Source organism: Salmo trutta, chromosome 14, assembly GCF_901001165.1.
Source record: "Salmo trutta chromosome 14, fSalTru1.1, whole genome shotgun sequence".
NCBI lineage: Eukaryota > Metazoa > Chordata > Actinopteri > Salmoniformes > Salmonidae > Salmo > Salmo trutta.
In genome coordinates this window covers 28,112,469-28,138,925 of record NC_042970.1, presented here as the reverse complement: position 1 = coordinate 28,138,925, position 26,457 = coordinate 28,112,469, and the positions used below count along the sequence as shown (strand labels likewise).

The 26,457-nt window shown below is 44.1% G+C and overlaps 1 protein-coding gene across 4 annotated transcripts in view; it reads left to right on the top strand.

The window, feature by feature from the left end:
• arhgef10la (Rho guanine nucleotide exchange factor (GEF) 10-like a) overlaps nucleotides 1-26,457 on the top strand; it is a 125,465-nt gene that overhangs the window by 35,133 nt on the left and 63,875 nt on the right. For all 4 annotated transcript variants that reach the window (XM_029775138.1, XM_029775136.1, XM_029775137.1 and 1 more), the window contains 4 exons: nucleotides 3,867-4,039; nucleotides 7,466-7,581; nucleotides 10,008-10,135; nucleotides 14,427-14,527. In XM_029775138.1, coding sequence (XP_029630998.1) covers nucleotides 3,867-4,039; nucleotides 7,466-7,581; nucleotides 10,008-10,135; nucleotides 14,427-14,527 — 518 coding nt within the window. The remainder of the gene's footprint in view (nucleotides 1-3,866; nucleotides 4,040-7,465; nucleotides 7,582-10,007; nucleotides 10,136-14,426; nucleotides 14,528-26,457) is intronic.

Sequence of the window (26,457 nt, the reverse complement as noted above, 5' to 3'; positions counted from 1 at the left end):
GAAGCTAATTGATTAGCCCCCCAAAATTGGCGATTTTAAATGATAGTATTCATATAATATTAAATAAATATAATACATAAGATCCGATTTCGACCCCCCCAAAAATCAAACAATGAGTAAGACATGAGTATTCCAAAGAAATGGTCAAAAGCCTCTCACAGACCCCCATTGTCTCTCACAGATCTCCCATTGTCTCTCACAGACCACCCATTGTCTCTCACAGAACCCCCATTGTCTCTCACAAACCCCCCCATTGTCTCTCACAGACCACCCATTGTCTCTCACAGACCCCCCATTGTCTCTCACAGATCCCCCATTGTCTCTCACAGACCACCTCATTGTAAATGAGAACTTGTTCTCAACTGGCTTACCTGGTTAAATAAAGGTGAAATAAAAAGAAGAAAAAACAACCCCACGCCAACAACGAGTATACAGTATCAGTTCTCTATTGTTTGACAAGTAGTATCGAGCTGCAGTTCAGAGTATTGTTTCTTCATCCTATGTAATGCGTTCTCCGTGAATTTAGGGATGCCCCCCTGTTCAGAGATTTAGTCATTGAAGTTTTTAGGTTTATATCCCATCCTACATTCTGATATGACCAGGTTCAGACCACTAGATGGTGCTGTTCCTGCTATTAGATTATATTTAAAAAAGAATCCACCCCACCTCAATGTTAAAGCAATAGTTCACCCAAATAACAAAATTACATATTGGTTTCCAATGCAAGTAAATGGTACCTATATTAGGACTTTCATGCTTCATGTTCAAATCATCCTAAATGATAAAAAATTTATTGTAACTCAATTATGTTACTTGGGATGATTTGGATATGAAGTGTGAAAATGATGATATATGTACCATTGACTTGCATTGGATTTGTGCGACAATGCTAAAAAGTTTGCATTTGAAACAGTGGCCAGGTAAACAAAAACCAAAGCATGGGTTGCCGTCGTACATTGTCCATAGACTGCTTACACGGTAAGGAAACCAATTAGTCATTTTGGGATTCTTAAAAAAAGATCACCTAATAGCAGGAACAGCACCGTCTAGTAATCAGAACCTGGTCATATCAGGATGTAGGATGAGACATAAACCTAACAACTAAAATGACTATTTCTCTGAACAAGGGGGAAGAAAACATGACCAAATTCACTGAGAATGCATTACATACTAAAGAAAATATTAACACCCCTTGACTTTTTCCCACATTTTGTTGTGTTACAGCCTGAATTTAAAATGGATAAAAACATGTGTTGTGTCACTGGGGTGTATACACAATACCCCATAATGTCAAAATTGAATATTATTATTCAACACTTTTACAAATGAATTGTAAATGAAAAGCTGAAGTGTCTTGAGTCAATAAGTATTCAACCCTTTTGTTATTGCAAGCCTAAATAAGTTCAGGAGTACAAATGTGCTTAACAAGTCACATAATAAGTTGCATGGACTCACTCTGTGTGCAATAATAGTGTTTAACATGATTTTTGAATGACTACCTCATCTTTGTACCCCACACATACGATTATCTGTAAGGTTCCTCAGTCGAGCAGTGAATTTCAAACACAGATTCAACCACAAAGACCAAGGAGGTTTTCCAATGTCTCACAAAGAAGGGCACCTATTGGTAGATGGGTAAAAAAAGCAGACATTGAATATCCCTTTGAGCAAGGTAAAGTTATTATTACACTTTGGGTGGTGTATCAATACACCCAGTCACTACAAAGATGCAGGCGTCCTTCCTAACTCAGTCGCCAGAGAGAAAGGAAACCTCTCAGGGATTTCACCATGAGGCCAATGGTGACTTCAAAACAGTTATGGAGTTTAATGGCTGTGATAGGAGAAAACTGAGGGTGGGTCCACAACATTGTAGTTACACCACAATACTAACCTAAATGACAGAGTAAAAAGAAGAAAGCCTGTATAGAATACAAAATATTCCAAAACATCCATCCTTTTTGCAATAAGGCACTAAAGTAAAACTGCAAAAAATGTGGCAAAGAAATTAACTTTATGTCCTGAATACCAAAGTGTGTTTGGGGCAAATCCAACACAACACATCAATGAGTACCACACTTCATATTTTCAAGCATGGTGGTGGCAGCATCATGTTATGGGTATGCTTGTCATCGGCAAGGACTAGGGAATTTTTTTTTGGGATAAAAAGAAACGGAATAGAGCTAAGCACAGGCAAAATCCTAGAGGAAAACATGGTTCAGTCTGCTTTCTAACAGACACTGTGAGACAAATTCACCTTTCAGCAGGACAATAACCTAAACAAGGCCAAATATACACTGGAGTTGATTTGGAAGACGACACTGAATGTTCCTGAGTGGCCTAGTTACAGTTTTGACTTATATCCACTTGAAAATCTATGGCAAGACCTAAAAATGTCTGTCTAGCAATGTTCAATAACCAACTTGACAGAGGTTCAATAATTTTAAAAAGAATGTGTAAATATTGTACAATCCAGGTGTGCAAAACATTACAAAAAGTTGTAATCGCTGCCAAAGGTGATGCTAACATGTATTGACTCAGGGATGTGAGGAAATAGGAATACTCAGGAATACTTACAATCTGTAAATTAGATATTTCTGTATTTCATTATGGGGTAATGTGTGTAAAAAATATATTTCATCCATTTTGAATTCACGCTCTGTAACACAACAAAACGTGGAATAAGTCAAAGGGAATGTATACTTTCTGAAGGCACTGTAGGATGAAGAAATAATACTCCGAGCTGTAGCTCCATACTACTTGTCAAACATAGTGAACTGATGTTGTATAGCTGTTGGGTTGGGATTGGCGTGGGGGGTCCGTGGGTGGCTTCTGGCCATTTCTTTGGAATCTTCAGGTCTTACTCATTGTTAGAAAAAATGTGGTCCAAATCGGATGTTATGTTTTTTTATTTATTAAATATTATATGAAGCCTATAATTTAAAATTGCCAATTTCAGTGCAATAAATTAGCTACATTTCTCATAGATTAAATTATATTTCCACAAAATAATGTTGCAGAATTGCTAATATTATCTGTTTCTAACTACGGAAATTATTTCAGAACAATCTGAGATAGTGGGTGTCATGGCTTGCTGAAATGACATGGAACAAGTCTGGTGTCTCTGTAGAGTAGAATAAATTCTGCTAAACAGCTTCAGTGAAAATACACAAACACCTTCCCGGCGCCACAGCATTAGCGCCACGAGGCTCAGCCTACAAGGCTTTGCAGGGATATATTTAGGCAAACTGCATAGCAAAGAGTAATATAGCGTTCTCTAGCACTATCTGGAGTTACCAGAGCTTTATCAGCTTTTAACAAATGGCAGGCAGCTTAACTAGAGCAACAGGAGTCTTAGATTACTGACATAACATATTTCTTGGTCCCTCTCCAATTTATCCTCTATGACAGCGCCATTGATCACATCTTCTCAGAGTTGAAGGTAAACAGGAAAGATTTTCCCCTATTTGCAAAGCTCCTGTCTGAGACGTTCATACCTCAAAGCTCTCTTGTTCAGCCTTCAAAGTAATTATCACCCCATGTTTTGTTCAACTTGATTCCCCTGAAGTTGACTTTGCCTGCCCTCTAGAATCTTGACAAACTGATCACAATGTTGATTGTGTGCTTGATTACAGGAATATATGAATATAAAATTAACCCTGCTCACAGCCGGGGGTCCTGCTTCTGCCGTGAACACTGCTGATCAGACGGATTCTAATTCTGCTCTCCAGCTATTTTTGTGATAATTCAAAGAGTGACACCTCGGTTCTCCTCCTGTTGGTGGTTTGGGATTAGTGCTTCTGTTTGGAGGAGAGGAACACTGAGAAGAGCTTTGATTTAACTTGTTGTATTATTTTTTCCACCACCAGGGGGCCCCCTGATATCAGCAGCCTGGTCCCTGTTGGTCCAAAGTACACAATGAAGTGGAGCGCCCCCCTGCTGCAGGTCCAGGTGGTGGAGGTGGGTCAGGAGGCCTCGCAGGCCAAGGATACCTTGTTCCAGCATGGCGGTGCCAAGCACCCTGGCGGTGCCTGTCCCCCAGGTTGGTAAGCCTCCCGAGTCATCCTTCCATGACCTTTCTATCCCTGTTCATCATCTCCTACATGTAGTCCAGTTAATCTCATCACTTGACCAGACTCCTAGTCTCAGCCCCATGGTTTGACTCAGCACAGCCCTCTAATCTGTTTCCTACTGTCAACTGTCCCAGTGAATTCTGGTGACACAGCGCTGTCACTCTGATTGAGGATGTTTGTGAAAAGAATAGCGATGATGGAAACCATTGCTGCACCCTCCACAGTCTCATTTCACTCTCTGATAGACCACAAACATATCTGGAGTGGTGTCATCAATCTGCAGAGATCATTCCCTTCCTCTCCAGCTCCAATTAGAGAAGCAGCAGCACTAGATAGGAATCGAATGGTGCAACAGTCCTTTTATCCCCCTCACAAAACTCTGTTGCGCATACAGCTTGGTGGAGAGATCCCTGATAAATGTGCAATGGAAAGGAGAAGATACAAAGCCTTATCAGGATGTAATGGAACAGCCTTTTAAAGTTGGAGCTCCATGACTTCAATATTAATGGCGACTTTTACAGTAGCGTCTGACCGTGTCACGCTCAGCGAATAGCAACAGTTTAACAAGGAGGCCAAGATTAGGCTTAGATTCTCTGAAGGGATCTCTTACAATTTTATAAGTGTACTGCAACACTGTGAGATCATTTAACGTTAAATTTAAAGGTCTATCACTCTCTCTCTCTCTCTCTCTCTCTCTCTCTCTCTCTCTCTCTCTCTTCCCTGTCTTTTATTAGCCTGTCATGTGTTCGAAAAAAAGCTATGGTTAATTAAAAAATGTTGCACTGGCCCAATGCAAGTCATTCCCTTAATCATGCCTTTCCAGGAATTTTCCTCTGTGCATCTGTTGAATTACTTTCCAGCCTGCCAGTCACACAGACTGGCCCGTCTATTTATAGTTCCCCGTCCCCTGTGATGTAATTCGGCAGGGCGTCCTGCCTAAATCCCACGCTCCCCGGCTTGGCGAGAAATTGACACATTTTTCATCTCTGGCCCTGGTGCCCTCCTTTATTGATGGAGAAGGCTGGCCTTCTGAGAACTACAGGGATCTCTCAATTCTCTCTCTCTCGCTATCAATTCTCTCTCTTTCTTTCTTTCTTTCTTTCTTTCTTTCTTTCTTTCTTTCTTTCTTTCTTTCTTTCTTTCTTTCTTTCTTTCTTTCTTTCTTTCTTTCTTTCTTTCTTTCTCTCTCTCTCTCTCTCTCTCTCTCTGCCCCATTACAGAATTATTATTGTCCCCCATGTTTTATAGTTTAGACACTGAAACGAGACTGCAATGCTGCACTTACATGCAGTGAGCTGGTGTGCAGGTTCGGATGGGGATTAGTCTATGTTTTGGTGCATATTTGGACCAATGACTGTATATATTGGGGATTTTGAAGCAGTGGCTGCTGTAAATTCCCTCAGGTTAGTTCCCAGAGCTGGATGCAGCACTAGCTGGACTATAGGCTGAGGATGGATATTCCTGCTGGCTGTTGTTACATGAGGTGGCTGCCCTTGGAAGGATGGGCAGGGGCCCCTGTGGGCTCAGCCCTGCCTTGCTGCTACGTGCCCGGCCGCCACTGTGAATAACCTTGTCTGAGTGTGAAAACCAATCCTGCCACACCAACGGGATTACGCTGGATTACAACTCAGCACATTCACCTCCGGGGCTGAGTCCAACTCCAGGCGTGCGGGGACACAGCGGACCTGTGTGCCAGTGCATCCCAAAGCCTCACAGATACAGGGAAGCCATTGTGTACAGAGGCTCACGGCAGGCACACCTCTTTATATTCAGATGTCTGCTATTGATCGTGTCTCATATGACAGATGTCTGTGCCCGTCCGTGTCAGAGATCCCATTAAATCCTCAAAGGTTATAAAGGCTCTCTTTAAGATAACAATACATGCCTCTCTCCACTCGCTGGTTCCCTCTCTGTCTATTTGTGGATACAACCACACACCTAGCCCCTAGCTCCACAAGCCACTAAACTCCCACAAAGGACCATGCTTCAGTAACCTGCCTTTTGATGAAGCTGCACAGCTACTTGATTATGTAGTTGTGGTGACAGCACAGGACAGGACAGCTCCACAGCTACATCTTGCTGCAAATGTAATAACGGCACTCTCCCGGAGCGGTGTGTAGAGATGTGGGCCAGGGCAGTAAGGAGGGAGAATGGGAGTGAGAGGCAGGGCTATTGATCCCTTGAGGTTGGAGACAGAGAATGTGAAGACAGTATGCTCCCAAATTGATTGGTGAATCTCATGTCCAAATGGCCACATTTCTCTATCTGCTTTTTAGTTATACAATCAGACTACAGACTACATTCAGATCATTCAACAAATAACGACAGCGATCGATCCATCAAACATTGAGCTCCTTTGTTACTTCTACTAGTGATTGTAGTTCAGGAAAGTAAAGAATTGCAGTTCCATTGGGGATTGCAATAGTTGTTTGAACTTGAGCTCTCCCTCCCTTTGGCAAATCAGACCATCATTTTATCCTCCTGCTTACAAGCAAAAATTCAGCAAGTACCAGTGATGTACTCAATACAGAAGTGGTCTGATGAAGCAGATGCAATGCTACAGGGTTGTTTCCATAGCACAGACTGGAATATATTCCATGGATTTATCCAATAACATTGAGGAGTTTGGAACAGGCCCTCAGATCCTCAAAGTTCTATAGCTGCACCATTGAGAGCATCTTGACTGGCTGCATCACCGCTTGGTACGGCAACTGCAAGGCACCCGACCGTAAGGCGCTACAGTGGTGAGAGTGGTGAGTACGGCCCAGTACATCACTGGGGCCAAGCTCCCTGCCATACAGGACCTCTATACCCGGCGGTGTCAGAGGGAGGCCCTAAACATTGTCAAAGACTCCAGCCACCCATGCCATAGACTGTTCTCTCTGCTACCGCACAGCAAGCGGTACCAGTGCACCAAGTCTGGAACCAAAAGGACCCACACTGGACTCTATACACACACACACACACACACACACACACACACACACACACACACACACACACACACACACACACACACACACACACACACACACACACACACACACACTCACAGAGAGCTGTCTATTATATATCCAGTTGCCTAGTCACTTTACCCCCAGCTATATGTACATAGCTACCTCAATTACCTCGTACCTCTGCACATCGACTTGGTACTGATACTTCCTGTATATAGACATGTTATTTTTACTTGTTATTGTTATTCACTGTGGATTTATTCCTTGTGTCACTATTTCCAAAACATTTTTGGTTTAAATCTTTATCTTTAACTTAAGTATTTCACTGTTAGTCCTCACCTGTTGTTTACGAAGCATAACATTTGATTTGATGTTAATAGTGTAACCTGTTGATGTGTGTACTGTAGCTTGACAGGCCATGTTGTGTTTTGTCCACAGGGAAGGTGATCCTGGGTCCTCCTCGACTCTACCAGGAGCTCCAGGAGCTGCAGCACGACCTGTCTGTGGTAGAGGAGATCTCACTGCTGGTGGGAACGCTACAGGGGACATACCAGGTACACCCCACTACCCCACCCCACTTCACTACTTAGTACACAGCCCAAACCTCAACCTGTGGGTCTACTATAGTAATTTTTCACACCACTACACAGCCCAGACTGCCTCAGAGTTACCCACAAAAGTCTACTTCCAAATTACCCACTTTAAAAACATGCACTGCAATCTGACCTCCAAAAACACTGCTTTTTACTTAAAATGTATTTCCTTTGCAGCTTGACAAATTATTAATAAAGCTGATATTTGTAAATACTGCTTGCAAATGTAAGGTTGATCAAAGGTGATTTGTTTCTACTACAACCCAACTAACTACAGGTCTAAATCCCTGAGAACGCATAATGCTTTGAACATGAACAAAGTGTTATTTTGTAAAATGCTCAGTACTGAACAACAACAAATATGTTAATTACTCATAGATAGAGAAGAAGGGCATTTGGGGCAATCTCTTTCCGGGAAACCTCCACAATGAGATTCAAAATGCAATTCAAATTTGAGCAAAGAAAAGCTACAAATCTTTCTCGAATCATCAATTGATACCATCATGAATTCATTCAATATCCCCATGCAAACAGTGCCACAATAGTGATCATATGTGAGCCTTCAAATCTGTCACATATCTGAGCCTATCTCCTGAAGAACGGAGTGCCTCTCTCTTGCAGTGAGCTACGCTGTCTTCAAATCAGGACACCTCAGTAGTGTGTCTGTCTGCCACCATGACATTAAAGTTACTGTACATAACATAGTCACAGTGTACTCCAGCAATCACCAAAAAGCCTCTCAGGGAAAGGTGGCCTCTGTTTTTAATGACCACAATGTCCTTAGGTGGAGTAAAATCGGCTTTTCTCCATATCACTGATTTTCACACCCCACCCAGTTATATTATAAATGTCCACCAAACAAATATAGGAAATACTTCTGCATGGCTCATTGACTTCAAAAAAGTATTTGATTATATTGAAACAGGAGGACTAAACTCTAAAAGTGGAGTAGGACATTTACATTTACATTTAAGTCATTTAGCAGACGCTCTTATCCAGAGCGACTTACAAATTGGTGCATTCACCTTATGATATCCAGTGGAACAACCACTTTACAATAGTGCATCGAAATATTTTAAGGGGGGGGGGGTTAGAAGGATTACTTTATCCTATCCCAGGTATTCCTTAAAGAGGTGGGGTTTCAGGTGTCTCCGGAAGGTGGTGATTGACTCCGCTGTCCTGGCGTCGTGAGGGAGCTTGTTCCACCATTGGGGTGCCAGAGCAGCGAACAGTTTGGACTGGGCTGAGCGGGAACCGTGCTTCCTCAGAGGTAGGGGGGCCAGCAGGCCAGAGGTGGATGAACGCAGTGCCCTTGTTTGGGTGTAGGGCCTGATCAGAGCCTGAAGGTATGGAGGTGCCGTTCCCCTCACAGCTCCGTAGGCAAGCACCATGGTCTTGTAGCGGATGCAAGCTTCAACTGGAAGCCAGTGGAGAGAGCGGAGGAGCGGGGTGACGTGAGAGAACTTGGGAAGGTTGAACACCAGACGGGCTGTGGCGTTCTGGATGAGTTGTAGGGGTTTAATGGCACAGGCAGGGAGCCCAGCCAACAGCGAGTTGCAGTAATCCAGACGGGAGATGACAAGTGCCTGGATTAGGACCTGCGTCGCTTCCTGTGTGAGGCAGGGTCGTACTCTGCGAATGTTGTAGAGCATGAACCTACAGGATCGGGTCACCGCCTTGATGTTAGTGGAGAACGACAGGGTGTTGTCCAGGATCACGCCAAGGTTCTTAGCACTCTGGGAGGAGGACACAAGGGAGTTGTCAACCGTGATGGCGAGATCATGGAACGGGCAGTCCTTCCCCGGGAGGAAGAGCAGCTCCGTCTGCCGAGGTTCAGCTTGAGGTGGTGATCCGTCATCCACACTGATATGTCTGCCAGACATGCAGAGATGCGATTCGCCGCCTGGTTATCAGAAGGGGGAAAGGAGAAGATTAATTGTGTGTCGTCTGCATAGCAATGATAGGAGAGACCATGTGAGGATATGACAGAGCCAAGTGACTTGGTGTATAGCGAGAATAGGAGAGGGCCTAGAACAGAGCCCTGGGGGACACCAGTGGTAAGAGCGCGTGGTGCGGAGACAGATTCTCGCCACGCCACCTGGTAGGAGATGTGTAAATGTTATATTTGATGGTATGAAAGTGCTTTGGCCATGGGTTGATGAAAGGGTGTATAAATCAGAGCAGTTTTATGACTAGGGTGTGGTCGGTTCTTTTAATAGAGAGTGTATGTCATTATAGTCCATGCATGATGGTGTGACTATAAGCATGGCATACTTATGTTATGGTTGCGAATGGAAGGAGAATAGCATGCACATGGGAGTATGTACTGTAATGTAGCTATATTTTCATGTCACAGCTGAATGTTCTTGTGTGTTTGTGGATCATAGAACCTGAACACGACCGTGGCCCAGGACTGGTGTCTAGCTCTCCAGAGACTCATCCGGATCAAGGAGGATCAGATTCAGAGTGCCAACAAGTGCCGCTTACGCCTGCAGGTGCCTGGAAGACCAGACAAGTGAGTATTACCTCAATATTACTGGGCCTTGTGTTAAAGTCAGCCATACTGTAGTACCATCCAATGTGTGGATTTCATCCACTATCTTCACTCGTGTGATTTTATGATTTAAAGGGGCCAAATTGAACTGCGAGGGCTTGTTTTACACTCCCGCCTTGACTCCAGAAAACAGGTTGCTGGAGAAATCGCCTAATCCATAACTCGGAAAACAGGCCGTCACACGAGCACATAAAGATAATAGCTGGTGACAAGTATTTTAATGTGCCTGAGCGCTAACGTTATGATGATGAAGGAGCCTGATGCTGCGTTCACTTACCCTCAAAGAGCACATTACCTGGCATTATGCTCAGCCAATGTTAAAAGCCTGCCCCCACCCACCTCTGCCACAGCTGGCTGGCAAATGAGGTCTGGACTGCACACCACGATGGGTCATTAACTGATCGTTACATACAATATTCACTTCCTTGAGAACTCAAATGGAATAATTGACAGCATTAGCCATGTTATTTTCATAGATTAAATGTGTTTTTCACTTGTTCAGAATCCTTTTTTTAAATGTTATTGTAGTTCACCTCAAGGACACACAGGAAGTGGTCTTTGACTGACAGCTCATTTTGTAATTTTTAGATGTACCAAATCTAAAGGTGCCATAATGGGAGCTTATATAATTCTCTCACTGTGGTGAGTCTGAATGTGCTTATCGTATTGTGCTGAAGTGGCTACGGACTCAGCTGAGAGTAGAGGAGGTGGATCGAGAACGAAGACAGATTAAAGAGGGAGTCGTGCTGTGGCTGCTAGTGTGTGGAGGATGAGAGGAGGAGGAGGAGGGGAGTAGCAGGAACAGGGAGGGAAAGAGACCTTGATCCACCTCCACCACAGGAACATGGCTAGGCAGGGTGACAAAGGGGGACACCTAGCAGCGAAGGCCTAAATGTCCCTATCGAACCTAAGGTGACAGCTTGAGCAGCAGAGCACTGCAGATTGTTACCCCCCCCTCTCTGTGGAGCCACACTGGGTCTGCCCGGCCAAGCTGCTTAGTCTATGTTTGGTGTAGTTAGATGTCATGCAGGCAGGTTGGTCCCAGCTTCCCTTTTGATGACTACCCCATCCATGTCATTGGCAGCATCATGGACCAGGGCGGGAGATCCCCTACCCATCTCTGTGAGCAGTATCACATAGTGTAACAGTATTTGTTTGTAGCAGTCTACAGACCTCATTCTGCCAGACAGAGAAGCAGGTTTCTACAGCATTGAGTGGGGGGGGGGATGCTTTGAGCAAGTGGAGTCCTATAGAGACCTGGACTCTAGTATAGAGTGTAGATTGTGAGGAGAAGCATGAGATAAAACCTGAGGATGAAAAAGAGAGAGCTCCTTTAGGAGTGAGAGCTGGGCAGGGACTCTGATAGCAGACTAATTGAGGCAAGGCCTCTGTGGCGGGTGGCTGGCTGGTTGCTTGGCAGACAGGGCTGTGGGTTGGAGGTGGCAGGGCCAGCAGAGGGCCTTAGGGCTGGGGTTGGAGGTGGCAGGGCCAGCAGAGGGCCTTAGGGCTGGGGGTTGGAGGTGGCAGGGCCAGCAGAGGGCCTTAGGCCTGGGGGTTGGTGTTGATACTCTACACAGTCTAGTTGTGTCTCTGTGAGAGTGGTGGTGTTAGTGGGTCCACCGCAGGGCTGTCCTGTACCAAGTTAGTCCCCTCCTGTCAGCCTGGGAGCGTTTCTATCGCCAGGAAGGCAGCACATCACAGCCTCCCCTTCACTCCATCCCTTCTCACAGAGCAGGGACGGGTTGAGCTGAGGACATGGGGGGAATCTACTGCTGCCTGCCGCAAAGGCACCGTGGTATGTGTCAGCACATCGTTAGCACTCGCTTTATCTATGGCTGCTTTAGTATGGCTGTAGGCACACACACACACACACACACAGGCCAAATGTATAAAGAACAGCAATCATGGCTCAATGCCAAGGCTGTGCCAGATGACTCGTGGTTTATTTTCTGTAGGTGTCTCGTCTTTGACTTGCTGCATGCCACCTGCATGACTTTTACTCCTCTCTCAATGAACAGCTAAGTTGTGACTTTCCCAGTCAAGCCAGGTCCTGGTCTAGGCACACTGTAGCTCCCACAGGGGCCTCTGACGGACCTCTATCAATATCTGGAGAATAGGTGTGTGCCACCTGCGTGACAGGCTCTCGCTCAGCACTCACTCCAACATCTGTCCCGTCCTCGTGCATTAGTGTCCCATGTGTGCCACAGCAGTGACCCACAGCCATATATCAGCCCGAGTCTAGGCTGCAAGGCTGGGACCTTACTCCACACCGCTCGGCTCTGTTCCGCCAGCGTGCCCATGCCTACTTCCTCATTCTGCCCATGTACCAGCACACCAGCACACTTGTCAATCAGCCGGTCCGAGGACTCAGAGTCTGCTCTGTTTAGCATGTTTGGAGCAGTGAGAGCATAGAGTATTACCCTTCCTGGCAATCCGATGAAGGGAGCAGTTTCATTCTCATCTTTCTCCCTCTCTTTCCCCTCTCGCCTCGTCTCTCTCGTTCTTCAGCAAATTGCTTCTGCTGTATTTAAGCAGTGAAGGGTATGAATTACATCTCGGTGTGAAAGCTCCACTTTTGTCAAAGAAGTTGGAGATCTTACTTACATCTTCCTGTCCTTGTCTACTCTCTCGCTCTCACTCTCTCACTCTGTCTGAGTGAAAATGAATTGGGAGCGGGCCGGGCAGCAGGCAGGTATGACAGAAGCAGATTCTCAGGCTGCACACCGTTCTCCACTCAATTACCCTCTAATGATGTCTGAACGGCTGAATGTGAAATGCCTTCCCTTTGTGAGTGTGTGTGTGTGTGTGTGCGTGCGTGCGTGCGTGTGTCAGGAATGGCTCTTTAACAAGCAGGGCATTGAGTACAGTGACAAATGTACTTTCACTGGCTAAGTGACGAGAGAGGGAGAGAGATACAGAGACAGAGAGGAATGTATGAGAGCTTCACCTTTAAGATGGGGCCAGCTTTCAGGGAAAACAGCTATCCGGAGGCCTGCTGCTGAATGGAGTCACTGGAGATGTGTACTGCTGTTGTATCTTTTAGCCTGGCACTCAACCTGAAGCAAGTAGTATCCATGTCCCTGTTTATTCATGTAGAACAGAAGAAAAAACAAACAGGTATTTTGCATATACAGATGTAGGATCTTAAGGTTACCTATATTGTCACAGCAAAATAATCCTGCAACAACAGGATTTGAACATTTAGTCCATAATGTTGCTTGATCAGTGGTTAGGCTATACATGGAAAGTGCAGTATTGTTACTATAACCTTGTGTTAGTGTGGATAGTCAGTGAATTGATGTAAATCACTAACTCCTAAGTCATCTGCAGTGCAGAAACAGTCTCAGCAACAAAAGAGTAATCAAATGAAGATCCTACGTCTGTGCAGACTGCAAGGACGAGAGCCGGGGGACTTGGTGGATGTAGAGAGAGGTAACCTGGTGGCTGGTTCACAGCTGCTGATCTCAGAGTACTGAGCCCCTACCGGATGCCTTTGACCTTTAATAGTTCCACACTGAGCTCCCCCCGTTCAAGGATCACGTTATTCCCACATGCAGGACCAGAACGGTCAGCTTTTACCCAGAGTGTAAAAGGCATGTCGAGGGGCAAGGAGCAGAGGGGCTCTTTCTTTGTGTGTTAGCAGCTCATGCTCCCCTCTCATCCCCTCTCTTATCTGATCTGGGCATCTCAGTGCGGCGGTGACTGCACCACAACCTTCAGGGTCAAACGGAGCGCTGCATCATCTGACCTTCACATCACTTCCACTATCCTGATTGAAACGGGGAGAAATGTGCTGTTTGTCACAGCTCCGTGGTTACAGGACTCTGACGCTTTCTGCTCCCTTTCCCTCTCCTCTCTCCTCCTCCTGCTCCCAGAAGGGCCTCCAAAGGGGAGGAGTAGGCAGTCTTATAGTACACTAGAATTAAATGACAGTATGTTTTCAGTTTTCCAGTGGGGGTTTGTTTACAACATGTGTAAAATACAGCACAAACCGCTTCAAGAAATCACATAAAAGTAACTTTACACAATCAGGAGCCCAGAATTGTATTATCATATAATCCAACCATATCACAATCTCATGACATATCCAAAGAAACTCAAGGCTATTTTCCAGTGCAGTGCATGACCCATAAAACACAAATGGGCTTTTAACTGCTGCTTTGCTGTGGACAGTAGAACAATGGTCTTGATGAGGTCCCCACAGAGCACGAGTCAGGTGTTTTACGTTGTGTGTGTGGGTATTCCCCTCTAGGTCGGGACGTCCCGTCAGCTTCATGGTGGTTTTCAACACCCCCAGTCCCCTCAGCAAGATCTCCTGGGTCAACCGGCTGCACCTGGCCAAGGTCGCACAGCGTGAGTACCACATTACATGACCCTTCCTTACCCTTACTGAAATCAGTGGGGGGTGGATACAAAACACCAGTTACGTACATAGTTACAGCTGCAAATTACACATGGTGAATTGATTTCTGTGGTGTTGTTTAGGCTTTATAGAGTAGTGGTTAAAACATTTAATTTACAAATCCTTGCAAAATAGCAGTAATATATCAGACACGGTGGTTAAGGCACATGCTCCAGCTAAGGCCCTGTGTGGTTTGTTTTATGGTCATTGGCTCAGTGAAAGTCTGGTGATATGTGTTATTGAATCAGATTAACCAAAGACCTCCCTCAGGGATAATGTGTGTGTTCTGTATAATGTGTGCTTGGCCTCAGAGGCTAGGCCATATTGAGCTGAGCATGAAAGCACACTCACAGTCTGAGGGGACTGCACCAGAGCTGGTCCCTTCCAGCAGGGAGCAGCACTGTGCTTTCCTACTGCCTACCATTCCAGTCTTCCCCTCCCCGCTAACGAAAGCCTGGCTGTATAGCCTGACTCCACCCATTGATTCTGGAGACCATCCATTGGGAGGTTCATCAAAGCATGTTCTGATCAACTGGCCCGTGCAGAGCCAGGCAGGGCTACTGCACACGATATTAATCTGATTATTTGGCCATGGTGACACTAGCTTCCCCCCCATCATTCCTATTTCCCCATCACCCCAGGCACTCCCTCCTGACACACGCATACACTCATCCAAACATACACGCACACACATAACCCACTCATGGTTTTGTGTCTATGGTGTTGCTCTCTAAGCGCTCTGATATTGTGTTGCTTGGGCACTGCTCTGTGTGAGGCTGCTTAACTCCCAGAGGCCGTTGGTTTCACAGTAAGCTCCCGCACAGATCTGTAAAGGTTTCAAAGGAAGTTACTGGAACTAGATTAAATACCACAACATGAAATGCATTTTACAGATGAGCAGCCAGAGATGCAATTGAACAACATCCTGTTGTGCAGCCCCAAGGGACAACTCACACAGTGACCGATGGGGCCGATGGGGCCGGGATTACGTGTACTGTTATGTGTTATAGGCTAAAGTCGTGTCTGTTTGGCTATCCCCGGTGTTCGTTTCTCCATCAGAATATCTGAATATCTCTATCTGTCCTCAGAAATGCCAGTGAAAAGACCAATAGAGTGGATCTCTGCATGGTGCTGCAGCTCTCACAGGGTGTGAGGTTGTGTGCTGGAGTACATCTGTAGGCTCTCCAGCAGAGCCTGTGATGTTGTCTGACTGTGTCAGAAAGGAATAAAAAAAAATCACCATTCACCCCTGCCCACACTTACATCAACAACACAGCAGGAGTACTGATTAGGACATGGGATCTATAGAAACTGTAGCATATAGATAGCTTATAGCAATCATAGCTACCTCCCTACCCATATGATAATCATTTGGTGGTTGCTTATATTTCTCCAGCTTCACACAAGTGGGTATTATACACATGTGAAATGGAAATATGTTTTTTTGCATATACCAACTCGCCCTGAGACACCCTCGGAGAGTGGGCTCATGGCCAGGGTCAGCAGTGAGTCTGGAGCAATTAGGGTTAAGTGCTTTGCTCAAGGGCACATCGACAGATCTTTTCACCTTGTCAGCTCGGGGATTTGAACTAACAACCTTTCTGCTACTGGCCCAATGCTCTAACCACTAGGCTACCTGCCGCTCATTGGACAAAATGCAAAGCCAAATGACTTTCAAAACACATTTTAGTACCATTCTGAAAGCTTTAGTCTGCGTAGTATATTCTCAATCCCATTACCGTAGAAACAAAATGGTTTTCTAAGACAAGCTAGGACAACAACAGTGTGGAGATGTGGTTTGTTTGGTATTTTGGTTTGAGTTGTTTCCTCCTCTTCCCCAGCTTTTGCCAAGTGCTTGTATCATCCTTTTGGCAGAGCTTTTCAACCTCAGCTCTGAATCCACAATATGGCAATCTATCTTGTAGAAAACAGAGGGTTGTCTTTAATGGAAGTTTCTCTAATGTTAAACATGTAAAGTGTGGTGTACTGCAGGGCAGCTCTCTTGGCCCTCTATTCTTTTCTATTTTTACTAATGACCTACCACTGGCATTAAACAAAGCCTGTGTGTCCATGTATGCTGATGATTCAACAATATACGCATCATCAACCACTGCTAATGAAATCACTGCAACTCTAAACAAACCTAGTGGAGAAGGTGGAAAGTTCCTCGGCGTACACTTCACGGACAAACTGAAATGGTCCACCCACACAGACAGCGTGGTGAAGAAGACTCAACAGCGCCTCTTCAACCTCATGAAGCTGAAGAAATTTGGCTTGTCACCAAAAATACACAATCGGGAGCATCCTGTCAGGCTGTATCACCGCCTGGTACAGCAAGTGCTCCGCCCACAACCTTAAGGCTCTCCAGATGGTAGTGAGGTCTGCAACAAGGCATCACCGGGGGCAAACTACCTGCCCTCCAGGACACCTTCACCACCCGATGTCACAGGAAGGCCAAAAAGATCATCAAGGAAAGCAACCACCCGAGCCACGGCCTGTTCACCCCGCTATCATCCAGAAGGCGAGGTCAGTACAGGTGCATCAAAGCTGGGACCGAGAGACTGAAAAACAGCTTCTATCTCAAGGCCATCAGACTGTTAAACAGCCATCACTAACATTGAGTGGCTGCTGCCAACATACTGACTCAAATCTCTAGCCACTTTAATAATAAAAAATTGGATGTAATAAATGTATCACTAGTCACTTTAAACAATGCCACTTTATATAATGTTTACATACCCTAACCCTACATTACTCATCTCATATATATACTGTATTCTATATTATCTACTACATCTTGCCTATTCCGTTCGGCCATCGCTCATCCATATATTATATGTACATTTTCTTATTCATTCCTTTACACTTGTGTGTAAAAGGTAGTTCTTGTGAAATTGTTAGATTACTTGTTAGATATTACTGCATGGTCGGAACTAGAAGCACAAGCATTTCGCTACACTCGCATTAACATCTGCTAACCATGTGTATGTGACCAATTTGATTTGAAGAGTTGCAGTCAGTTTTAGAATGGGTGGCCAGTAATAAACTGGTCTTGAATATCTCTAAAACTAAGAGCATTGTATTTGGTAATCTGGTAATGAATGGTATGGCTGTTGAGCAAGTTGAAGAGACTACATTATTTGGTGTTACCCTAGATTGTAAACTGTCATGGTCGAAACACATATTAATTAATTGTGTGTAAAGATGATGAGAAGTCTGTCTGTGATAGAGACACTCTGCTTTTCTGACACCACAGTCCACAAAGCAAGTCCTGCAAGTGCTGCAAAAAATTACTTAGTTAAGCTGCAGCTGGGCCAGAACAGTGTGCCACATTTTGCTCTTCATTGTAATCAGAAGGCTAATATCAATACTATGCATGCCAGTCTCTATTGGCTAAGAGTTGAGGAAAGACACTGCGTCGCTTCTTGTTTTTATAAGAAACATTAATGTGTTGGAAATTCCAAATTGTTTGCATAGTCGTCAACACACAGCACCGACACACACACTTACCCCACCAGACATGCCAACAGGGGTCTTTTCACAGTCCCCAGGTCCAGAACAAATTCAAGGAAACATACAGTATTATACAGAGCCGTGATTGCATGGAACTCCCTTCCGTCTTATGTAGCACAAGGGAACAGCAAATCTGGTTTCAAAAACGAAATAAAGCAACACCTCATGGCACAATGCCTCTCCCCCATGTGACTTGATTTTTGTGTGTATGTACTGACGTGTATGTGTAATTGATAGATGCGCACACACACACGCACACTACATGTTCATGTTTTTAAATGTATGTAAATTGTAAAGTCTTTTGTCTGCAATGTCCTTTTAGTCTGTAATGTCTTTTTCATTTTTGTCCCCAATAAGACTTGCTATCGCCATTGGAGTCAGCAAATGGGGATCCTAATCAAATCAAAAAGTCATCCAGCTGTCACTTGGAGAGTGAATGTTTTTGCAGAACATACACTGACCGCACAACAACGGCCTCCCCGATGCCAAGCTCACGATGCTTCACAAAATGTTTTTATGGTGATGAGCAAATAACAATGTGGGCTGACACTAATAAGTGGTTGTTGTGGTCGAAGTGTAAAGATCCCCGAAGCACAGCTAGCTATTCAGTGAGAGGGACATGCCTATTTAAAGTTCAATCTTTGGAATGTTTTTAATACAAAACATCTTGACCTGCCCTAAAACTTTCTCTCCATCACTTTACCTGCCTGTATGCACTCCATATCCATTTATTTCTCTGGCTTCCTAATGTCACTGGTAATGTTCACTATGCATTATTGCGGTAGTTACATAGATTAGAACTATAGGTTTAGACACTTATCAACATCGAGAAAATGTATCTATGAAGGTTTCCATGCCATATTTTCATATTTAGGGAAAAATCCATTGAGACGTTGTTTGTTAAATCTCTGGTGTGAAATAGAATGAATCGACACCAACCTGGCCAGAATGTCAATTACATGTTAATTGCATTAAACCCACACTTTGCGTTCCCATTTAACCAAATGTAATTACAATAAGGGAGTTGTTGATGTGATTTTACGCATGGCCTGCAGTCACTAGGCTCTCCTGTCATTTCATGGTAATGCAGGCCTGATGCACGCCCTGGGGAGTCCTCCAGTTCAATCAGCAGTTGCACTCCACTCAGCTGTATCCTGTATGGACAGAGGAGTGCCATGCTCCAAAATGTCTCCAAATGGCTGATGCCCCAAATAGCAAACGCTTTTATGCATGATTTAGTGAGCGATTAGACATCACAAAGCTAATTTTGGAGCCAAACTCTGTACCAGCGTTTATGACTGTTACCACCTTTTATATAACACACTTATATCCCTCAGGTATGCTTTCATGTACACTCCTTACTGTACCGCACAGAATACGCGTCGTGCCAAATGCTATCCCCAAAGTGTACTTTCAAAACACATAAATCTCATCTAATTTCTTACACTTAAGCTACAGTACAGGAACATAATTGTATGCCTGAGGTACAATTTGAATCACATTTATAGCATGAGTTGTCTTTTAGTGTAGCTCTTTGTCTTGGGCATTGACATTATATATACAGTACGAAGGTCTGCCAGATATGAAAAGTTTGCGATGTAGAGATAGTTTTTACTTAGGATGGGACCAGCACTGAGGCCTAACATCACAGATATAATATAGAACAGATGCCTCCAGTAAACAACATTTGTCACTTTTAGACCACATATGGTGCAGTTATGAGACCTGGAAATGGAATGGGAGAATTGCCCCACATCAGTGCTGCAGCGCACTCAGAGCTCTGGGCGCCATTAATAATATGAATTGGGGAAAGCAACGTGTTCCACAGAATCTCCCATGCCGCTTCAAGTTAGCCTACTGTTTCTGAGGGGGTCCTATAATAACATAGCCAAGAGCATAGCTTAATGAATGGGTTGATTCTTTGTAGAGCAATTAATTGCTATTTCAATGTACGGACCTCCAGCCTTTCCAGGCAGGGTTAGAACTGCTGATTTGATGAGGCGCTGAGACAGAGAGACGGAGGAATGGATGGAGGCATGAAGAGAGATATTGAAAGGAGGGAAGGAGGGAGTGTGGAAAGGATGATTGAGGCAAGCAATCAGTTCCACCACAGGGAGCAGAGGGCAGGCAGGGGGCTGTTGCCTGCGGTTACCCTGCTATCTCTAAGTGTGTCAGACTCTCCTCCCCAGCAGCTGATCGATAGACAACGCCTGAGAAGTGGAGTGTGGCTTGACTGTCCCGGCACACACTCTGACACGCCCTCTTAATCCACTGCTAGCCAGCACTATGGTGAAGCACCAGGGAGCAGAATACAGGAGACAGGCCATGTGCTTTCTGTACCATGCTGAAGGTTCAAGTAGTAAAATTGTCCTTGCATGCTGCAGTTTCAAGTACTGTAGCAATTACCACTATGGCATTGGTCAATCTCCTTCAATTTCAAAGCAGGAGGATTCATGTTATGTATTCTGGTTGTTATGCACTGGCATACCAGACAGCCCTGCAGCCAGTGCAAGGCAGGGGGGCCCACGATCTCTGGGGACCCATGCGCCTGTCATCTATGTCTATTTTCTTTAATTTAATAAATAGTTTTGAAATTAACCATCCAAAAAGTCATCCATATTAACCTTTTTAATTTACATACGTATGTTCAGTTGAAGTCGGAAGTTTACCTACACCTTAGCCAAATACATTTAAACTTTTTCACAATTCCTGTCATTTAATCCTAGTAAAAATTCCCTGTCTTAGGTCAGTTAGGATCCCCACTTTATTTGAAGAATGTGAAATGTCAGAATAATAGTAGAGAGAATTATTTATTTCAGCTTTTATTTTGTTCATCACATTCCCAGTGGGTCAGGAGTTTACATACACTCAATTAGTATTTGGTAGCATTGCCTTTAAATTGTTTAACTTGGGTCAAACATTTCGGATAGCCTTCCACAAGCTTCCCACAATAAGCTGGGTGAATATTTGGCCCATTCCTGCTGACAGAGCTGGTATAACTGAGCCAGGTTTGTAGGCCTCCTTGCTCGCACACACTTTTGTCTTTAAGCCGTTTTGCCACAACTCTGGAAGTATGCTTGGGGTCATTGTCCATTTGGAAGACCCATTTGCGACCAAGCTTTAACTTCCTGACTGATGTCTTGAGATGTTGCTTCAATATATCCACATAATTTTCATGCCTCATGATGCCATCTATTTTGTGAAGTGCACCAGTCCCTCCTGCAGCAAAGCACCCTCCCAACATGATGCTGCCACCCCCGTGCTTCACGGTTGGGATGGTGTTCTTCCGCATGCAAGCCTCCCCCTTTTTCCTCCAAACATAATGGTCATTATGGCCAAACAGTTCTATTTTTGTTTCATCAGACTAGAGGACATTTCTCCAAAAAGCACATTCTTTGTCCCCATGTGCAGTTGCAAACCGTAGTCTGGCTTTTTTATGGCAGTTTTGGAGCAGTGGCTTCTTCCTTGCTGAGTGGCCTTTCAGGTTATGTCGATATAGGACTCGTTTTACTGTGGATATAGATACTTTTGTACCTGGTTCCTCCAGCATCTTCACAAGATCCTTTGCTGTTGTTCTGGGATTGATTTGCACTTTTCGCACCAAAGTACGTTCATCTCTAGGAGACAGAACGTGTCTCCTTACTGAGCGGTTTGACGGCTACGTGGTCCCATGGTGTGTATACTTGCTTACTATTGTTTGTACAGATGAACGTGGTACATTCAGGCATTTGGAAATTGCTCCCAAGGATGACTTGTGGAGCTCTACAATTTGTTTTCTGAGGTCTTGGCTGATTTCTTTAGATTTTCACATGATGTCAAGCAAAGAGGCACTGATTTTGAAGGTAGGCCTTGAAATACATCCACAGGTACACCTCCAATTGACTCAAATTATGTCAATTAGCCTATCAGAAGCATCTAAAGCCATTACATCATTTTCTGGAATTTTCCAAGCTGTTTAAAGGCACAGTCAACTTAGTGTATGTAAACTTCTGACCCACTGGAATTGTGATACAGTGAATTTCTAAGTGAAATAATCTGTCTGTAAACAATTGTTGGAAAAATTACTTGTGTCATGCACAAAGTAGATGTCCTAACCGACTTGGCAAAACTACAGTTTGTTAACAAGAAATTTGTGGAGTGGTTGAAAAACAAGTTTTAATGACTCCAACCCCTAAGTGTATGTAAACTTCCGATTTCAACTGTACTAGTGCTTCAGTTTCTTGGGCTTCGGGAATGTGACTGAAAATGTGCCTCAGGCCTTGAAAAATATAGTTTTTACTGATTGAACGTACACTAAAAGTATGTGCACACCTGCTCGTCAAACATCTCATTCAAAAATCAATGGCATTAATATGGAGTTGGTCCCCTCTTTGCTGCTATAACAGCCTCCACTGTGGGAAAGCTTTCCACTAGATTTTGGAACATTGCTGCGGGGACTTGCTTTCATTGAGCCACAAGAGCATTCGTGAGGTCGGCACTGATCAATCAATCAAATGTATTTATAAAGCCCTTTTTACATGATCTGATGTCACTAAGTGCTGATGTTGGGGGATTAGACCTGGCTTGCAATCGGCGTTCCAATTCATTCCAAAGCTGTTCGATGGGGGTGAGGTCAGGGCTCTGTGCAGGCCAGTTAAGTTCTTCCACACCAATCTCGACAAACCATTTCTGTATGGACCTTGCTTCGTGCATGGGGGCATTGTCATGCTGGAACAGGAAAGGTCCTTCCCCAAACTGCTGCCAGTTAATTTCCATGCGGCTGCTCCGCCATGGAAATTCATTTCATGAAGCTCCCGACAAACAGTTCTTGAGCTGACGTTTCTTCCAAAGGCAGTTTGGAACTCGTAGTGAGTATTGCAACTGAGGACAGACGATGTTTATGCGCTACATGCTTCAGCACTCAGCGGTGCCATTCTGTGAGCTTGTGTGGCCTATTGTACCACTTTGCGGCTGAGCCGTTGTTGCTCTAGATTTTTCCACTTCACAATAACATCACTTACAGTTGAGCTCTAGCAGGGCAGAAATTTGATGAACTGACTTTTTGGAAAGGTGGCTACCTATGATGGAGCAATGTTGAAAGTCAATGAGCTCTTCAATAAGGCCAGTGTTTGTCTATGGAGATTGCATGGCGGTGTGCTCGATTTTATACACCTGTCAGCAACAAGAGTGTGGCTGAAATAGCCAAATCCACTAATTTGAAGGGGTGTCCACATACTTTTGTATATATAGTGTATAAGGGGATATCGGTGAACAAATGCTGTGGTCAAGGATACGGCGGTGCCAGTTCAACGAGAGGAGCTTACTCAGGTTTTCAAAAGCACATATCAGACCTAGAGCATAAAGCTTCTTAACTAGTTCATGAGTTTTAGTTTAGCAAACGATCTCTCTGCAGAAACGACAGTTACAGGATGGTAAAAACAGCTTGATTGCTGTAGCAACTTCAGGGATACTACTCATTCTCCTTAATTGCCGGCCTCAACACGTTACGGAAAGAGATGAACTGTATAAGAAGTTCTGGGGACAGGTCGTCTGGATACTGGAGAGCCAATCAATTGGCAGATGCAAACAGATTATCATGTTTAGAGAACAACAGCTCTTGAGGGCTTGAACAAAACAAGCGGTTTGCGATTTTGTTCATACTAGTGAACTTGTGTTTGAGTTGTGTGGTTGCAATTATCAACAGTCCCTTATCTCTTCTATATCTTGGCATGCATCATTCAAGACTAAGTTTAAATTGTGTACAGTGCAACGGACATATAATGCACAATGTCTCAGGAAAGACTTTCTGGGTTGGCAATACTCAGTATAGAAAACAGTCGGGCCCTCAACCTGAACCTACAGGCTGTGGTGAAAACATTTGCACACAAAAAAGGAGGATTTCAGGAGACCAGGGAAGTCTCTCAAGTTGGATTTAATGTGATTTACTTTGATTATTGCAGCCCATTTGTGTAGGCTATTAGCCAAACAAAACCTGCTGAGTTCAACAATAAATAGCAGAGTGGCTGAATTTATCCTCAAGCCAACTACCTTTTTCCTCAGGCTATTTCATGTGTCATTTTTATATATATTTTTTTATAAATAGCAGCTGTCATGCAGGTTCATGTAGCCTATACAGGACATGCAGCCACATAGACATCACACAATTTCAGCACCATAGACAGCGATCGGTTTGTGAGTGGCTGCCTGACTGACACATTCAATTTCTGGGGGGCAAACTCCGACCTTGCTGGGGTCCAAAGAAACTGTTATGTGAGTGTTGTTATGGCAACTGCAACTAATTTGCTTTGCTCAAGCAACATCCATTTCAATATATTATTTGTTGTAATTATGCAGCATTGGATAAGATGGAAAGATGGCCAGTGATGATGACTGAAATATAAACAATAAAGCCGTTGACACATGCTCAAATGTGCTGCTAAACTTTAGAATTTCTACGCCCCAAAATGTATCTGTCAGACTGCAAAGATTATCTCAACATCTCACTGTGCTCAAATGTGGGAAATATTTATGATGAGTAAACATTATCAGGGCAGCCAGGTGGAATAGGGAAGGAGCCCCACAGCTGCATTCAAGACTGGAGTGGATGAATGTTTAACCTCCACAGTATCCAACCTCAGTATCCATCCTTAGTGTATTGGTACTAAGGTTTCATTTTGAGTGGTTGACATCTGAGAGCTTCCACACGCAGCTCCTGCCAGCAATTTTTTGTGATGGAGTGTAAGCCGTCACAACTGATCTATTCAAGGTTTTGGCAGTGGTGTACTGACCAGTGGTGTACTGACCAGTGGTGTACTGACCAGTGGTGTACTGACCAGTGGTGTACTAAGTGGCTAGCCCAAGCTCTCTCTTTCCTCTCTCTTTCATTCAGACCTCCTGATGAGACTCATTGTTGTTGTTGTTTATCATTCTCCATGAGGCTTCAGTTTACATCACAACATCAAACAGAATAATGGCAGCTGCAGAGAGTGAGAAACAGAGAGTGAGAAACAGAGAGAGAGAGAGAGAGAGAGAGCGAGAGACAGAAAGATAGGGATTTGGCTGTGGAGCTCTGGCTTTCTGCTCTGTCTGTGAAAGGTTTAGGGGGTCTTATGTGAATAGAATGCTTTATCTCTGATTCATTAGTGACTTTTCCCCTGTGTGTGTGCTTGTGAGCGTGTGTGTGAAGTGACTGTCTGTCCTCATTAAGGCCTCTGATAGAATGGCTCTGTATTTACCATTTGTTCCGAAGGGCAGGCACCATTATTTGTCGTCATTAATACATAGTAAAGGCTGAAGGCCAGAGACAGGGTGTGTTCACACACTGGCAGCATTTCACTTCTCCCTTCCTTCATGCACACAGTACTTATGGAAATCAGAATGGGTAAACACGGCCTTGGGCTTAGTCAGGTATTTAATCATATTTAATGACACCCTCCACGACAAATAACAACAGCAGGACCAATACCTTTGCTGACCCAATAATCACTTGGATGGCGAACATAGCGGAGTGTTATTCATACTAATTGAATGATTAGCTGAAGAAAGTTGCTGAGTGTTCAGGTGCAAAGGAAAACAGTGGACCCTCTGACCCACACCGACCAGTTCTGGCAATATGCCTTCAATTACAGCCTTTTAATGAATGACCCTCAAAGCCCTGATCATCCCTGGGAATGGCTATATCTGAGACAGACTCAGAGGTCATCTCAGAGCGGGATCATTAAGAAATCCTCTGCAGGTACTGTATGAAGATTTTATACATGATTGCAACCCAAACACTAAATAGCCCAACTTCATCATTATTGATTATTCAATCTATGATCTGGCTGAGCCTGCGCCTCTAATTGTTCAGGTAGTCTTCTCTGGGAGCAGAGGCTTCATCTTGTTGCTCCTGTCAAATACCACGTCTATTATGTATTGTTCTTACATAGACCATGTGCACTACTATTTTAACTATCAACATATTTAAAAGCTACAATATATCCTAATTTACAACCTACCTTTCAACATGGTCCTAAATACTGCTCCTCAGTCATCATAGCGATACAGTATCATAAGATCTTAAAAATCTCTAAGCATTGTTGTCAAAATACCTCTGAAATCTATCATTCAAAAGACACACTCAAGGTTCCATCGATCCTATTCACAGTGGTTCTGAGAAATATGGAATAAGTTATCATATGAAATATGAAAGCATCTCAACAGAAGGGGCTTTTGTTATTGAACAATGTTAACGTCGACCCTGTCCTCTCACTCTCTCTAAACATCACTGCATGGATGAATATTCTGAAGGTAACCAATCTCAATGAGGTTATATCATGAACAATTATTGTTACTGTACTGAAAATATATGTTTTAACCGGGGCTTGTTAACATGAAGTTATGCAGAATT